This window comes from Epinephelus lanceolatus, chromosome 13 (assembly GCF_041903045.1).
Source record: "Epinephelus lanceolatus isolate andai-2023 chromosome 13, ASM4190304v1, whole genome shotgun sequence".
In the NCBI taxonomy this organism is placed as follows: Eukaryota; Metazoa; Chordata; class Actinopteri; order Perciformes; family Serranidae; genus Epinephelus; species Epinephelus lanceolatus.
The window spans coordinates 19,338,526-19,356,368 of NC_135746.1; the positions used below are offsets into that span (position 1 = coordinate 19,338,526).

The 17,843-nt window shown below is 41.1% G+C and overlaps 1 protein-coding gene across 3 annotated transcripts; it reads left to right on the plus strand.

The window, feature by feature from the left end:
* The first annotated feature begins 30 nt into the window (after nt 1-30).
* Nucleotides 31-16,444, plus strand: cd164 (CD164 molecule, sialomucin). Of its 3 annotated transcripts, none has more exons than XM_033648549.2 (6): nt 31-416; nt 1,092-1,163; nt 9,838-9,906; nt 10,294-10,419; nt 12,350-12,427; nt 12,553-16,444. In XM_033648549.2, the coding sequence occupies exons 1-6, from the start codon at nt 347-349 to the stop codon at nt 12,723-12,725; spliced, it is 588 nt and encodes a 195-aa protein (XP_033504440.1). In that variant the 5' UTR covers nt 31-346; the 3' UTR covers nt 12,726-16,444. The 3 variants fall into 3 exon arrangements, with proteins under 3 accessions (XP_033504440.1, XP_078029964.1, XP_033504441.1); XM_078173838.1 differs by having other exon boundaries at nt 129-416; nt 10,357-10,419; XM_033648550.2 differs by lacking the exon at nt 10,294-10,419 and having other exon boundaries at nt 130-416.
* Nucleotides 16,445-17,843: the final 1,399 nt, after the last annotated feature.

Below are 17,843 nucleotides of genomic sequence, written 5' to 3' on the forward strand. Positions count from 1 at the left end.
TCACAGCTGTACTTTCTGTCAGCTATTTGTTTCCAGAAACGTCTCCCTGAGGCCAACAGAAGTGACGCCTAGCAGTTTGGTTAATGATAATAAGGAGCTCCTCTCCCTCTTGCCTGTGACGTGGTGTCACTTCACGTACCCTCGTTTTTTCTCACTCCTCCCAGTAAAAAGTGCCACATGACCTGTCAAGTAGGAAGTAGCGAGCTAGCGAGCAGCAACAGCAGCAGCGACCAGTAAACGTAAGACGGGGAGGAAGCTGTGAAATCTCCGAAGTCTCATTCTCGACGTTTCTCGGCAGATACGTTTTCCCTGTTGGATCCGAAGGAGCAATAAGTCGGCCGCAGTCATGTACCTGAAGGTGCTGTTTTTCACCGTAGCTGTGGCTCTGATCGGCGCAGCAGCCGCGACAGACTCAGGTAAGTTTGCGACCTCTCAGTGCTGAGCTAGCGGCTAGCTACACACAGCCGTGTCCCTCCTTAGCTCGGTGAAGACATCCACCAGTAAACTGATTTTAATCTGTGACTGTGTGCCTCCATTTTTGGTCATTACAGTGGCCGTTGGTCGCCTCGCTTTGACAGTTGACACTTGTCACTCATCCTTTTTTAAAGCTTACAACAAATACATGTTAGAAAAATATCCTTTTGGCAACTTGTCGGTTTTATCTGCACGCTCAAGTTATCAGATCCAGCTAACGCTTTAGCCTGCTAGCAAGCTGTGGGACCTGAAATTAGATTTAACCTGTGTAACCACAATATCTCTCCCATAATTCGAATGATAAGAGGCCACAGGGCTGAGTTATTGACTCTGGTGTAACCCAGATTGCCAGATCCAGTTGATCAAGAACCAGATTAGCTTGTTATGTAACAGCCTACATGTTTTCTCTCAGTTGTGTCACATTTTAAGATTCATAACAACGTAATGCCTTGCTGTTTTTGTTCCCACTAAAAGGTTTGACTCTGTTATTATAAGTCACCCCCTCCACATTGTATGGCAACATCTGGAGAACCACAGTTTCATTTTCCACCACATGTGGGAAGTTAACGATATTGAAAAACTACCACAGCTAAATTTGATTCATGATTTCTTTGCAGATGGATGCACCTCTCTGTCCTGTGCTTTATGTGAAACCGTTAATGACTGCCAGTGGGCTAACTGCACATCATGTGAGTATCTGTCCTGTGTGTGTGTGGCAGGTTGCACAGGTTGGTCTTTGTGTGTCCTAAATTGTCCAGATAGCTGAGCTGATTGGACACATGATTCCTGGGTATGGGGAGAATGTATAGCAGAGTGGATGCTGACTTTTAGATGATGTCATCTCAATATCCCTAAAGCCTGAGCTGTATCGTAATTGTCTGGCAACGCCAGCCAAACACTGTGGATGTCTAGGTTGGGGCTAAATTCAGCAACTTATTGCATAGACTCACTATTTCTTATCATAACAGATTTATCGTATAGTACTGGCAAGGCAAGGGAGGCAAAGCCTGAATTCTTTTGGACATTTAAGTCTCACTTTTATTCTGGTTGTGGTGTTGCTGCCCTTTGCTTACATCTCCCTATCGCCGTCCCGTAACTTCATTATGCTAATGGGAATGTCTGTCTAAACATGAGTTTGAGAAATCTGTCTGACTTCTGCACCATAGCACGTAGGATGTGGAGAAATATGCTGCAGTGGTATTTTTCAACCCTAATTTGGAAGTCTCGCTGGTTGTGATTTAGAAATATGCATCATTCAGTAAAAAGAAGTTGCCATAACAAAAGTGTATGACCGATTGTTTCCTGAGTCGACCAATGGCTTTCCATTGGCTGCGTGCTCCTCTTACGGTTTGTGGTTTTCAGCAGGAGAGGAGAGTGTTCACGTTGTTATCAGTGTCAAGAGATGAAGTTGCACGTTTTATGAGTAAAGAGGAAATCAGGTGTCATAATCTTTTATCTTAAAATCATAGCTTTGACTCACAGATTCCTTTTGCAAATATGAAAAAATTGTGTAATAAACTCTTGTGATTATGGGCTTTAAATCAAACTTCTGGCTATCTGTTTTGCAGCCAAATGCCACAATAGACCTCTGGCCCAAACCTGAACCTTGTACGTGAAAAAGAAATCCTCTTAAGCATTGTGTTTATTGACCATATCGCCCCGGAGGGCTGTACTCCAGTGTTGGCCTGAGTTCAGTGTGTGTGTCAGATATACACAGGTCTCTGGTGATTGTGAATAAAATGAACAAGAGAGGAAGCGCAGGGGATGTGTGGCAGGAAGCCTTCAATATCCTCACGCTGGGGAACAGAAGGAAGGAGAGGATAACGGCACGAGTTAGAGGAAAGAGTGTGCAGATAGGATACAAGATTAGTTTCATGTGCCTTGTTCTCATAATTTATGTCTCGTGTGCAGTTCGGAGTGTACTGTGATCTCGTACATTCCAGTTTTCATTAGGCTCAGAGAATGAAAGATAACTCGTGTAGTCTCAACTGTATGACCTGTCGATCTAGCATATACAAACCCATTAAGCTTTGCTCCGACAACAGCGAACAGAAATAGGATAAGCAGCACAGGTATTTTACGTCTCATGGGAGTCAACCTGTTTGACAGCTTTCCCAATGAGAAGCTTTGATTCTCTCCAGGAGAGGGTGTTTACTGATTTGATGATCCCACACCCTCCTTTTGCTTTGTTTCTGAAAGTTGAATATACTTCTATTGATTCATTACATAAGGAATCATTAGGCAGTTGAACAGGACAGGTAACATGATGATTAAATACCTCTTCTCAGAGACAAGTGGGACAAGATAGTTTAGCTTGTTGTATTTCCCAAGGGTCCAAGGGAGGAACCTGTACAGGTTTACAATTACAGGAAATAACAAACTCTCTGAGAGAAAAAAAACAAAATCAAAAACAAATGTATCGAGATCTGTGCTAGTTATAAGTTTGTAGTCTGTTCACAAATGTTTTAGTTTATAGTGTGAGTTTATATTGTACGCAAGATTTGCTTAGCAGTTATTTTTTCCCTTGATCCTTCAATGTTAATGTACACAAGGACACATTGTTAAAAGTATTTGGGAGATTCATCTGTGTTTGTGTTGGAAAATGTGCCTCTACTACCCAAACACTCTCCTCGCTGTTACACACTCAAGCAAACAACTCTGACAAGCCTGCTACACAGGATACAAGCAGGTTTAACAGTGCTGAACAACACTGACTGCTTACGGCACAAACACACACACACACACACACACACCAAGTAAGCCTAGAGCTAAAGCCTTTCACAAACCCGAGAATGGATCACCTATTTCATATGAACTCAGCAAAAACCGGAAAGGTCAGCTCTGGCTGAAGCACAGCATAACCACACTGCTGCAACGCCTACCACATTGTCATTACCAGATTTATCTTCGGTTTAGGGAATTTGTGTACACAAGGCTCTGGCGTCAGAGGCACATTTCCCTGCAGCCCAGTGTTTAAACGCTCAAAAAACTTTACACGTGTACACGCAAGCTCTGCACTGCCTCTAAGTACAGCCCGTAGTCTGTGACAAAGCTGGTCGGGTGCTCTTAACCAACAGGCTGTTTTCTGTGGTTGAGCCGAGGCTTTCACTCACAGCTCCAGCTCCAGCAAGCTGTGGATGTGACTCGTGGTGGTGATGATGTCACCTTCTTGGAAAAGTGTGAGAGTCAGTCCTACCTTTCACAGCTGCCTGCGAGATAACAGCCCTCTGACCTACTGGAGGGTGAAAGAAACCCTCTTCCCACAAGCTTCGACATACATAGATGGCAGGATCAGATCACACAGAGAGTGGGAAGAATAATGCAGCCAACACTTTACTTGATCTTTGATGAAACTAAATCACAGTTTAAAAGATAGTGAGTCATTATTAGCTTTAAACAGTTTCACTCTTTGAGTTTTAAGATATATGAGGCTGATTATGTTTTGTGCTAATTTTCCTCCTTGATCAGTTGTAACAAAACTGCTAGATCCTGTAATGTAGCAGGATTAACAGTCTGGAAAATGGTGAAAATGCATATAGACAGTAGACACCTGAGAGAATAACTGGTGAAAACCACAAGGCTCAGTGATAACCATATAATGAAACCAACAGCCAAACGACACAATAAAACAGAAACTTTACGTCATGCTCCACAAACTAGCAATTGTGACAGGATGGTCATTTGGTAGTTGCTTGTCTCCAAGGACAGTGCACAGAGATGCATAACCTGATATAAGGGATGGGATGATGTACGTTTTTTATTGCAGACTTGCTATAAACACTCACAATAAGTTGATTGTGGCAAATTTCCATTATTGGGATAATTGTAAATATTGCATCCAGTATCAATGAAAGACACTGCTGGGCAGCCAACAATAACAGACACTGCTAGGCTTGGGTGGTATCAAGGTATTCAGTATACCATGTACGGAGATGCTGTAGTCGATGTATTGTGAAGCATAGCGCATGCCAACAGAGGTCAGTCTCTACTAGTGGAACAGGCAGATGAACTGAGAAAGATGGCGAGCAGTGGGAATAAAACAAGCCCCCAGTGACAGTGCCGGGCTTTTCAGCCAATTTGACATAGTGGCCAAAAGTGGAATTACACTCTTCGGGTCCGTCACACGATGCTATGGGGCTCCAAAAGACTTCTCCCATGAACTTACATTGTTAATCAGTGGATAGATTTTTTTTAGCGTCTATCTATCACCATCAGGATTTGATCCATTTGGTCCATAACATTTTGAAAGTCTAGTAGATCCACACAATTTATCATTTCATTCATCAAATCATTTTATCTCCATCAAGTTAGCAGAGCATTAAACCAGAAGTTAGCCATTTGGCTGTGTTAGTTAGTTAGTTTCTAATGCATTGGGTCTATGGGCCCCACAGTGCAGACGATCTGGGTAATTTTAGACCACGGAAATTTAGCTTTTTGGCTTGAACAGGGCCCTGCCTCTGCCCCTGTTTAGGAGCACTTTAGTCTTGATAATCAAGATGGGCCAGCCAACATGATCGAAGCTGTGTGTACTGTTTGCCTCAAGAATATTGTGGCTAAAGAGTGTTAACTCGTTAAACTTCCATTCACACCTCAATACATGCCGCAGCAGTAAGTGTCATCAACTCCTCCAGCAAGAGTTTGCAAAAGAAGGGCGCTTATTTTCCATCTATTCATTATTCTATTGGCCATAAGTATTTAAACCCTGCAAGACTTGTCAAAGTAGGCTAATTGCATATGAGACATAAATTACTGCAGGCCAGACGATGTCCTACATGCTACCAGTGACCTCTGTCACCAACAGCTCAGTTTCTGCTTTGTTTGCTTGTTTGTTTTCACACAAATACTGTCATATACCATATACCTTGGTGTAATATCGTCAGAAAGGTAGAAAAAATAGATTGGAAAGATAAACAATACTGCTCAAGCCTGAATTCTACAATTAAAAAAAAACAAAAAAAAAAATCAGGCTGCATACATACAACTTCAAAAAAAAAAAAAAATCTTAGTCAAGCAGTGGCATATTTCGTATCAAAAGATCTGATACCATTTCACATAGTCAAAAAGCATATCTGTGATACAACAAAAATATTTGTTTCTTTACAAAATGTAAGGTAAAAAGATTTCTGTATGTTTTAGTGCCATTTTAAGAGCATATTTCTATTATTAATGGGATAATATTGACAATTGCAGTTATTTTGGCCAGGATAATTGAACATGATATTTTCATATTTGATACGTAATACAGCCCTTTTAGCAGTGGAGAATGCAGCACATTTTTGGCCCTATTTGGAGTAAGCCTAAAGATGCTTTCAACAATGGCTGCAGCCTCCCTGTTAAAGTTGGTGAATCTGTAATTTATGGGCAGCCATCTGGTGGGAGTCGTTAAGTTTTGGTTGCTGTGGATTGTAGTATTAGAAGCAGGGAAGGTGCCGGAAGGCGTTTTACAGCAGCAGGTGCCCCACATTGAGTCGACACAGTTCCCTTTATGATGTTCCTGTATTCTGTCATGATAATACCCCCGTGTGCTCATATAAACAAATCCAACACAAAGACGAGGTCAACGGCCACTCCCATCACCACAATTAACTGTAAAGCTTTATGGGAAATATGTCTTCCTCTTCCCGTTACATGAGACGTTTAGTTTGGGAACCTGTAAGACAACAAAACAACAAGTGAGGGCAAGGTGTGGCCGTGCTGGGTGTTTGTATACTGTTGATGTTTTCTCATTACTGTATCCATGTCCAGTAAGTCTGATCCTGACCAGTCACAGTATTTAGTGTTATAGTTTGTCAGTAAATAAGTAAGGGTTTTACATGATAGTTAAATACAGAACAGATTTAGTTATTTGAAGATATTCAATTTACTATCATGTGTATAAAGAAAAGCATCAACTGATATTTGAGAAGCATAAATCAGCATTTTTGGGCATTTTTGCTTGAAAAAAGATTAACCAGTTATCAAAATAATCCCCAATTCATCTTCTGTCGATCAGTAATTTCAACTCTAATACATGATATATTTATATTGATTATCAAAACATCACACACCTTCAGAATTCCAACATTTGCTTTTTTGCATGAAGGAAGTTTGACACAGTTGTACCCTGTTTATCAAATAACTTCCTGTACATATCCAGGAAATATCGTTTTTGACATGTGGATATGTGTGCCAAAGCTTTAAAATCTGTTGACAGTTTAGCCCAAACAACAGCAGTAAAGTAAACACCATATAACTGGGTGTGGAAAAAATCTATAGTCACAAGGTGCTGTCTGACGTGACTCATGGTTTCCTCACTGTGACACAGGCCGAGTTGAAGATAGACATCTCTGTGTTCGGTTGTTTGATTTATGGAATTACATCTTGCTTTAGTTACTCATGTCTGTAAATTAATAAAATATTGTGTCTTAGGTAGGTGAATAAATACATAACTGAATCAATATTTAGTCTGTATCCTGACGTTTTGTAAGAAATTGGGACAGGCAAGACTTCACGGAGGAGCAAAGTCCCTCTCTGTCATGGTTAATTAGTAATCCAAATTTACAATGAAAGAGAAAACACCTACTGTAGATGATCAAACTATGACTCAGCAAACACAACAGAAAAATCAAATTAAAGTTTCTTCAGTCTTAGACAATTGTGACATGTAACTAAGTAAATGTAACAAACTGATTTGTGGCACTTTATACTTTTACATTTATTTGACATTTATTTTGCAGGTCAACATTTTATTTACAAAACATTTGATTAGTTTGTAAAATATAATGCATTGTGACTGTTATACACTACTTGACAGTGTATGAACTTGTTGAAATGAGCTCAACCTCAACTATCTACAACATTTAAATGCATCTTACATGTTTAAACATTAATGATACTAGTGTAGTGCAAAAAAAAAGGGTAGATGGCTTGGCATGCAGCTTTCTCCAGGGTGGTGCTCATCTGTACAACTTTACACTCAACACTGCTCCCTTGGGTCCTAAGCAATACGCCTGCCATGACATAGTCACATCCCCTAGCAGTGCTAGAGTATACATGTCTTTTGCGTACAGCAAGCTTTTTGGGGCCAGGCTATTTATTGGAACACAAGCATTCATTTTGAAAGTTAGATTGCTGATGTTTGAAATGTTTGAGTTAACTACAATGTAACCCCTCCAGTCTCTCCAGTCTCTTTCTTCATCTGTACTGTAGCGAGAGTTGAGGATCGAGCTGTACCCAGCATGCAATTTAGCGGTGTAAGAGTTAAAAGCGAGTAGGTATAACTGCAGCTGGAGCAGTTATGTCACCTGTCCCCATACCTATACGTCACACCTCATCAACCCCCCCCCCCCTTTGCTCCTTGGACAGTGGAAGTCCTGTCACAATTGCTAAATTAGCGATTAGCTAGCTATAAAGTATTACATTGAAAGGTTATGGTAAGGGTAATGGGAAGGCTACGTCTTGTTACTTATGCTAATGCTGAGTTAGCAGTTAGCTAGCTATTAAGTATTATGTTAAAAGTTTAGGGTAAGGGTAATGGAAAGACTACACCTCCTTACCCGTGCTAATGCTGAGTTAGCAATTGGCTAGCTATAAAGAATTAAATGAAAAGGTTAGGGTAAGGATAATGAGAAGGCTACATCTCGTTACTCATGCTAATGCTGAGTTAGTGATAAGCTAGCTATGGAGTACCACGTTAAAAGAGAAGTGGTTAAGGTAAGGATTAGAGTAATGTAAAGGGTTATATCTTGTTACTTATAAAGGTAATCATGTTTTCATATATTATGACTTCTAAAGTGGATTGCTACATTTGGTCCCATTTATTCACCACAGCCTAGCGTTGTAGCAAGGTTCAGATAGCTGTCACGTTGGTGGGTTTGTCTTGTTTGTATTGGCGTGTCGTGTACACTACAAACATAATGTGCCTGCAGCTGTACATGTCTCATTAATGGGTCCCCACTTAGTCAGGTCCCAGGAACACCTGTCAGCCATGGTTCCACTGTTTCCCAGTGGCCACTCGCAGAATTGCAGCAAAAATAAATAAAAATCCCCCACGGCCTAAAAAGCATTTTTCCTGTAGACCACCACTGTGAAAGAGAGGTCTGTAAAATTGTTAACAGGACACCTTGAACTGCAGACAAGATCAATTATGACTCTTTCTTTTATGAACTTTTGATCCATGCAGGTTTTGTATCTGTTAAACTTTCAACAAGCTGAGAAAAACAATTTAAAAACCTGTAATGTCATCACAGTGAAAAGTCTGTGGGCTGTGCAGGAAATCGCGGGCGGGGCCAGTGGCAGAAACACTATTGCACATACTGCATACTGCATACCGCAGAATTGAACCCGGAAGCTAGGAACTTTTTTTTGACATATGTGCCAGGCGAGCTATTCCATTGAACTGAATTGGTGCCATCTTTGGGTTTTGCATCCAGCTACTATAATACATCTAGCTCTCAATACACTACACAGTATGTACATAACACCCTACTAATAAATATGTCCCATAGTCTCAAAAGCTTGCACTCCACACTGTACTACCTTTGGTCCTCAGCAATACACCCACCGAGTGGGAAGTTGATCTGATGAACTGCTGTCGAGAAAACTGAAGGACATATACAGACAGAGAGAGACTCCTTCCATCTTAGATAATCCTGTAGAATTTTGACTCTGACAGGAGCTATACTGTTGCAAAACAAATACTTTTACAAGCCTTGACACCTTTATTATATTTCATACCCCTCTGTCTCTCTCCCCTTGTCCCAATCTACTGTCATCTATGAATGAAGGCAAAAAAATATGATGATAAAGGTGGAAAGGGGGAATTTTTTGGTGATACTAATTTACCTAAGTAACATTTTCAATGTAGACCAATACATGCATACAGAACAGGTTTCATGCCCACCTTCATATCATCGAGTGTTATGATGGGGGCAGCAGGATGCCATCCTCCCAACTGCAGGATGTGGGCCTGTGTGAGCAACTGCTCTGACCTTCCTGTGTAGGAGATAAGATAAGAGATTTGCCCCACCGCATCTCATGTTGCTTAATATTTGTATAATCGGAACAAGTGTGAGACAGATCATCAGATACAGCTGACTGTGTGCTCTACGAAAAAGAAAAAAAAACTTGAGATGGAGACTGTTGGCCTTTATGTCTTGAACACACGCAGTGATGCTGGTGGTTCCTCTTTTTTATGAGCTTTATAATGACACTTCAGTGAGATGACTAATTGTTGCTCAGTCATCAGCTCACAATAACAGGTTCAGGATTGAAGTGCTTTTAATCCTGCAAACACAAGATGCTGAAATCTACTTTGATGACTTTGTAGAATTCATATAAGGCATGAACTGCACATTTAAATCACGATACCTTTGTCTCTTTCAGCAACTCCTAGCTGTCACAACACGACTTATGTGGCAGATAACGATACCTGCACCCCTGCCAGCTGCTCAGGTAAGTCTAACAGCGTAGCAGTCCTAAATATCAGAGTGGAAATTAACACTTTATATTAACATGTTCCTATAGGCCCTACAAGAATCAACAGACTCCATATTTGTAATCAAAGACACTCATTTTTCCAAGTTAGGGGTATTGATAATCTGCAGATTCTGTTTGGGTGTAGCGAAGCTCTATCAAAGGTGTCAGTTAATGGTCAGTCTCAGCACTTTGGCTCCGTCTCTGTTGTCTTCGTGTGTGTCCCAAAACAGTTGGCTATGTGTAAAACATTAATTTCACCTTCCCTAAAGAAATGAGCCTTGTGTAGTCTCTGACCATCGTTGTTTGCTTGGTGTCTCTTGCTTTCACCCTTTCACCCTGTCTTGGTGTTGGTTCCCTGTCCAGCTGTTGAAAGCTCAACAATCGTGATTTCAACTGCCCCTGTGACTCCTCCCCATCCCACTTCAGCCGCCCCTACCCCTGTTGTCACCACCGCCTCCTCTAACGGCAGCAGCCCTCTGCCCACCACAGGTAACCGGTCCCAAAAAACCTCCGCTACTGCCTGCTTTAGTCTGTGTTGTCCAGCATATAAGGTTTGAAATGGTCTTTTTAAAAGTTTTATCGACATCTCTTTAAAGGGACAGTTCACTCCAAAAGCAAAAATACATATTTTATCTCTCGGCTGTAGTGCTGTTTATCAATCTAGACTGTTTGGTGTAAGTTGATGAGTGTTGGAGATGTCGGCCTCCTCTGGAATGTAATAGAACTAGATGGCACTCAAGTTGTGGTGCTCAAAGCAACAAAAAAAAAAAAAAAACATTTGGAAAAACTCAACAGCAATGTCTCTTCCCAGAAACCATTACCTGTTTACTCGAGATAATCTACAGACCTTCTTTAAGCAGTTTCCTGTAGGAGCTATTTTCTTTCTATAGAACTACACCCGCCAACCATATCACCATGCAGAAGGAAGCGTGCATCTACTACTAGCTCACCTAGCACCACTGAGCTAGCTAATGTCACAGCTCAGCTGAGGAGGACGCCATTAAAGTCCATGTGAAACCTAAATTAGAACATCTTTAGCTTCTGTACTATGACACATCCCAAGCAAAATTTAAATCAAATCCAAGTCCAAATCCGCTAAAAAGTGGGCGGGCTTCGAGTTTAGTATGATAAGCTAAAGTTGAGTCCGCTGCTGAGTGCACTGTTAGCTCCACTCACACCTCCCCAACCATTGGATCAGGAGGAGGACAAGGCAGAGATGAATGAATTGAACCTCCACCACATTGTTTTGAAAATGACAAAAAAGGTTTTGCCCACTGGTATCCAAACACACATCTCTTCTAGTATCTACTACAACGCACAAACAGTGATTGCAGTTTTATATGACTGGTATGGCAAGATAGTCACCCAAAGTCTCACTTGACTGGATTTTGTGATCGCCCCTGAGTGCACAATGAATCATCAGACATTTGAAACCATTGCACCTGGTCTCACAGAAAGAGGAAATACAGGGATTTTTTTGTAAAAAATACCCATACTGATGATTTGACATACATCTGGCATTAAAAAAAGAGATAAATGATCAAGTAACATGGGGACACAGAATTTAAACTGGGAACATTTATTTTTCATTTCATGGGAACTTGTATATTTACATCCTGCACTTGAACGAGCAAGCCGAGTCCCATTTTGTTCCATGATATTTGAGAGAAGGCAGACATCTCTGTGGCCGATATCTCTAACACTCATCAACTGACACCAAAACAATGACTGATAAATAGCTCTACAGATATGTGTTTTTAAATTTTTGGGTGAACTGTCCCTTTAAAGTTGTAATCCTTAAGAATTTTATGTGATCAAACACAGGTTTTTTTACACTGTTTATGGCCTCTATTTTTTTTAGCAGTAGCTAGTCAGTGTATTAATGATGACTCCAAATGCCATCACATGCACGAGGGATTCACAGGAAACAATGCTGCATGTAATCCACCATTAATGTTTTTGTTTAATTGCGAGTGTTCATCAAAAATGCATCTACGAAACAAGACTTTTTCATCAGTGTATCATTTTTACTTTTAATGAGGGACTAGGAAGGAGCAGTGGGCTGTTGATGAAGGGACAACAATGCACACCTCTAACTATTCAGCAGGGCAGCAAACTTAAATCTGCCTGGAAATACTACTTGCCTGTGTACAGCATAAAACCAGGTTGCGGTTAAAATTATATTGACAGATTTATTTAGACAACGTGTTTCTTTAGCTGCAGATACGCCAAAGCATCAAAGCAGCTGCTCACTGAGTGTTTGCTTTGGTATTAAAGTGTTCTTATTGATGTCACAAGTAACCACAGGTGTCTGCAAATTAACCAGGACTGCAATCTTAAGGATTACAACTTCAAACATCTTTAAAAGTCAAACGGTAGAAAAGCTAATGGATGTGTTTTTGCTGTGACCCTGCTACAGACAGTGCAAACCATACCACCATTGCTCCTACTCACGCTGGTAACAGCTCCAGCCCTACGTCTCCATCCCCTTCTGCAAGTAAGTTGCAGAGTCTGACATTGTGATGGTGCAAGAATATTTAACATCTGCCCTGTAACATACATACACAACAATCAACAACAATATCTAATCTCCATTTTCCTTTCCTCTGTCTCATATCACAGATGGAACCAGCACAACTACCACACCAGTTGCCCCCTCTCCCGCCCCTCACAAGAACACTTTCGACGCTGCAAGCTTCATCGGTGGAATAGTGCTGGTCCTGGGTCTGCAGGCCGTCATCTTCTTCCTCTACAAATTCTGCAAGTCCAAGGATCGCAACTACCACACCCTTTGAAGCAGCTGCACTTTATAGATCCACATCGCTCGATTTATCCCTGCCAACTAGAACCTTCCAGAGAAGACTCCCAACTCTGCACGCACTCATTGCGATGGACTCAAACAGTGTTTTCAAGCAGGTTTTTGTAGATCTTCAGTGTTTGTTCCTTGTGTGGTTTAGGCTTGCATTAGCCTGTATTAATGCACACACTCAGGCCTGTATTTGATAATTCAACTAAACAGATTTCCAGTGATATGGCATCTTAAGCCTTGAGCATATGGATTACATCACCTGGTAGATACTCCCACCTCCATTATGCCGTTAGTCATTCTGCGAAAAACCATTTTACAGCGAACTGAGGGGGTTCGTGTTATTTACAGCCCCTCCTCTTGTGGCTTCCTCAGTTAAACACACCACATGAGAGTTACAGAATTAGTCACGTACACAAAGTATCTTTCCTGTTGATGCTTTGGGAGTAGTACAGCAGCACGCTGGCAGCATTTTGATTTGGAAACACTGTTTGAGTTCACAGCTATTCTTGAACGTGACGACTGCGATGATTCAGTGTTGCTTTTAGCCTGTTGAATCGTGGGCTGGCTCCCTCTTCTTCCGTGCAGCTGTAACATGTATACGTGCTCATGGATGACGTAAAAGCGGTGGGGTTACTTAGGAGGGAATAAAAGCAACACCCAATCATCTGATGTCAAAGTAAAACTAAAAAGCCATCCCTCTGGTCTCATTTTGGGTGTCTCCCTTGGCATTTAGGAGTGCTGTGTGTCTTCTGCTGTTGACTTCCCTGGGAAAATCTTTCACCCAATACTAGTTGGAAAAAATGTCAAAACTGCCAGTAGAGCAGCTCAATGCAATAAATCCCCTATAAAGTTAATTCCCCTTATTTCAATCCCCCAACTGTCATATCTGATCATTGCCAACATTAAAACAGACCCACTCTGCTAACGTTGAGCTGGCCCTTCGCCCCCGTTTCTGTTGGGTGGTCAAAAAGGGCCTGTGGGTCATATTGAAAGATTGTAGAATATTTCAGAGATATTAATAATTAATTTGTTTTAATAATGTATAATATGGAGAATGGGGAGATAAAGAGAACAGCATGCACCTTCTTGATGTGGACAGTGATAGCAGTGAAGTGCCTTTAATGTCCAGTATGACTTAAAGAGAGAAACGGAAGAGTCTTTTCTCCCTGGTTGAGGCCCAAGTGTTGTCATTAGTTTGTTTGTGAGGAAGAAACGGTATCGCTGTGCAGATATTGGTGAGAACCGTAGTATCCCAGCTGGACTGAAGAGCCTTTTATTGTGAATAATATAGACACTCGAGGGCCTTGATCAGTCATGATTGAAGTTTTTTCCCTATAAGTAGAGGACTATATTCATCATTGATGGTCTTCTCACTGGTGACTTTGTGTAAATGAATCGTTTGAGGGTGCTCTCCTGTTTTGTAGCGCCCAGTACTTCTCCCAAATTTCCTCCCACGTCACTATTTATGTTTCAGAACTCAGCTGTAAATTGTATTAAATTTTAAAGCATGAACAATGAGCTGGAAGGAAATTTTGGGGTCGATAGGTGCTGTAAATCAGGGAACGCAGCTTTAAAGTAAAAGGCAAAAATATTGGGCTTAATTTAAAAACTTGAGTATTGGAGAGAGTGCATTGAGGTTAAAATGTTGGACTGTTTGAGTGCTAGTTTGGTCATATGAGCAGTGCACCTCTGATTTCTGACTTTGCGGTGTAAATGAGAGGATTGTGAATGAAGTGCAACAACTAAGCGGCCGTGCTAGAGCTCATGTCAAGTTCTCTAATTAGCTTGCTGCTAACTGTGTGATTTTATTTTTTTTTTTCTCCATTTTGTCCCTCCTGTACATAGCCATGTCCTGTTTTTATTCATCTTCTAGGTTTCAACTTGAGGAAAGGCTAAATGAAGGAGTACATTTTGCTTGTAGCGGCTTGTTGGTGTCAAGAATGTTTGGTTTAATGCCCTTTTTTTCATTATTGCATGCTGGATGCTTGGAGTTGTGATTTTTCCTCCCATTGCATATGCTCTTAAGGATTTAGACACTCTTAAAAACCACTTGGTAATTAGCCCATATGCTAGTTGAAAGAATGCCTTGAAACAGTGTGCATTGAGCCAAAGTCCTCAGTTTTTGGCATGGAAATTGAGCATTGCACTGACAAGCTTTGTTTTGTAACTTTGTCTTTGTAAATGTTTTCATGGTTCAGCCAAAAAAAAAAAAAAAAAAATCAAATGCTTGTATAAATACTCAGTCTTGAATATTTACTAGATAATGGATGAATAATCACCTTGTTTTCTATGACCATGAACAGTGCAGATGTTTTTCTTTTGGCTTTCATAATTTAAGATTACATGTCTCCTGCTGCTCACCATTAACACGCCTTTTAACCTAGTCACCTGGTGGCATTAGGCTACAGCCCAAAGACCCAACTACGGCGAGAAGGCTCCAGAGTTTTGCCTTAACTGCAACCATTTGGTCATTCTCTGCATGCGGAGAGCCTTCACCCAAATTTAGAGAAACATTTTATTCACAGCTGTTTAGTTGCATGCTGTGTAAACCACTGAATCCAGTCTCTGCTTTAGACATGGTAGCTGCATTCCTGTAGAACACAGCATCACATGTTGGCATCGTGGTGTGTCAAAACACCTCTGGTATCCGTGGATACCAATAGATGTCCATTGTGTTGCCTCTCCGCAGCTTCTCCTACAAGTTACTAACTCAGTCCGTGCACCTTTTAAGGAAAAGTGCCTTATTCAGTTAATATCCACATGTAGTTGTAGTTTGTAAAAATGATATGCCACACCTATTAAATATCAATGAGACTCAGCACTTTCAGACCCCTGTGAAGTGGTTTTCTGTGTCGTATTCTGCTTTAATGTCTGTTTTGTCATGCTCAGCCTTAACTTCTCGATCAAACCCACACAGCATTTGTTAGTGACAAGCTGTCCAGGCGATTACCAGGATGCTTTTGTTGAAAAGTTTGTTTGTTAGATGTATTTCGTACTGAATGGCTGACATTTCATTAGCATTTAAGTGCTTATACTTTGACCAAACATACAGCAGAATTACAGGTGTTTAAATGCTGCTGAAATGGCTATAACCAGCTAATGAATGGCATCGTTTACTACTAGATGAAACCTGGTTGAAGCCTGGACAACTTGTCACCAGCACATTGTAACTTACAGTTGTAACCACAGCCACAGAACTTTAGTGTTCTTCATAAAATCAGTCACATGATGACTTAAAGTCCACTTTGCTTGTAATTTTCAATTGGTGCATTGAATGATGTTTTCTCTCTGGTGGGATTTTCAATTCAAAATCCTGATTTGCTTGGTCATGGAGGGCTCTCCTATCAGTTTTCAGCCTTGCAGTGTTCAATTACAAAAGCAACGAGTAAAAAGCTTTTTGATTCCCTCCTCGTGGCTTTATTCCTGCCTGCACACTCTGTAGTGCTATATCTTTTACCCTTTGTGTTAAGAGGCCATCTGTCTTGTAGGTACGATTTGTTTTGTTTTTTTGGCTTTGCTCCCACCCCACTTTGACACACAGCCATATGTAGACACTTGCAGGTGCCACAATGCCTCCTGAAATGTTTTGTGCTCTTCTTTTTTTTTTCTTCTTCTCTCAAACCTTTTATTTTGTGCCTTGTTTTCTAGTGTTGCCTTTTAGTTTCACGATGTAAAGCCAATAAAGTTTGAATATTGTTAAACAAATCACAGTGTTTACCTTCTTCCTTTGGCAGCAGTGTCAAGTTTCTTGGAGCCAGTCATTTACATGACAAATCACAAGTGGGACGATGATACACAGCCCAGTCTCAGGTCTTTGGCTCCATCGCCATGGTTACAATTGAACAACTAGTTGCCCAGACAACCAAAGGTATCGAGTTCAGGCGTTGCTTTGTCTTGCCTGGTGTGTGCAGCTAATGCTAGGTCAACAGGTTCTCTTTTACAGAAGAAAATAGCAAACCGGTGCTGAGCAAAAATAAATAAAAAATAATTAAAATTAAATCATTTTCAGTATCTAGACAGTAGGTATCCCCAAAGTCAGCATTGTTTACCCATTAAACTGGATATGGCAATGAATATTTTTAGGCTTTGTTGTTACCTTAGTAACTAACTGCTGTTACCAGTAGCTAACTGCTACTGTTAGCTAGGTGTTAGCTAGAATCTAGACATTCCGCACTAATTAAATTGGATAAAGCAATAAATATATGGGGCAGCATGGTGGTGTGGTGGTTAGCACTCTCGCCTCACAGCAAGAGGGTTGCAGGTTCGATCCCGGGCGTGGGAGCCCTTCTGTGTGGAGTTTGCATGTTCTCCCCGTGTCAGCATGGGTTCTCTCCGGGCACTCCAGCTTCCTCCCACAGTCCAAAGACATGCAGATTGGGGACTAGGTTAATTGGTAACTCTAAATTGTCCATGGTTGTTTGTCTCTATGTGTCAGCCCTGCGATAGTCTGGTGACCTGTCCAGGGTCTCGCCCGATGTCAGCTGGGATAGGCTCCAGCCCCCCGCGACCCTCAAGAGGATGAAGCGGTTAGAAAATGAATTCATGAATGAATTCATGAATTCATGAATTCATGAATGAATGAATGAATGAATATATGTTTTGGCTATTTTGTTGCCTTTGGACAGAATCAGGCTAACTGTGTTAGCTAGGTGTTTCCAGACTTTATGCTAAGCTAACTGTCAGTTGCCATAACTTCATACTGGAACGTAAAAGGTGTTTGAATGGTATCTAATGTAACTCTGGGCAAGAAAGCAAAGAAGCCTGTTCACCAATATTCCAAACTATTTATAAAATAACTATTTTACCCCTGCTAAGGCTGCCCCTGGCGAAAATAATTGGCAGCTCACATTATTGTCTTTAAGAGGCTGTAGAGCTAGCATGAAGGTAGTGGTATCATGGGAAACTAGACAACCTAAGGTATCCATTGCTACCAACCATGTTGGCGTAGCTTGTCCAGAACGGGGCTAAATAACGCTCCAAAGTTAGGCTAAATTTTGGCAAGGAACAACTGGCACGGCCATTTTCAAAGGGGTCACTTGAACTCTCACCTCAAAATATCAGAATGAAAATGGCTTTGAGTTTTCCCTAAACTTGAGAAGGCTTG

What these genes read in the sequence shown, in the direction of transcription:
- cd164 (XM_033648549.2), top strand. Translation starts at nt 347, where the DNA reads ATGTACCTGAAGGTGCTGTTTTTCACCGTAGCTGTGGCTCTGATCGGC. An exon ending in AGCAGCCGCGACAGACTCAG is followed by an intron (nt 417 to 1,091) that starts GTAAGTTTGCGA and finishes ATTTCTTTGCAG; the next exon opens with ATGGATGCACCTCTCTGTCC. An exon ending in GTGGGCTAACTGCACATCAT is followed by an intron (nt 1,164 to 9,837) that starts GTGAGTATCTGT and finishes TGTCTCTTTCAG; the next exon opens with CAACTCCTAGCTGTCACAAC.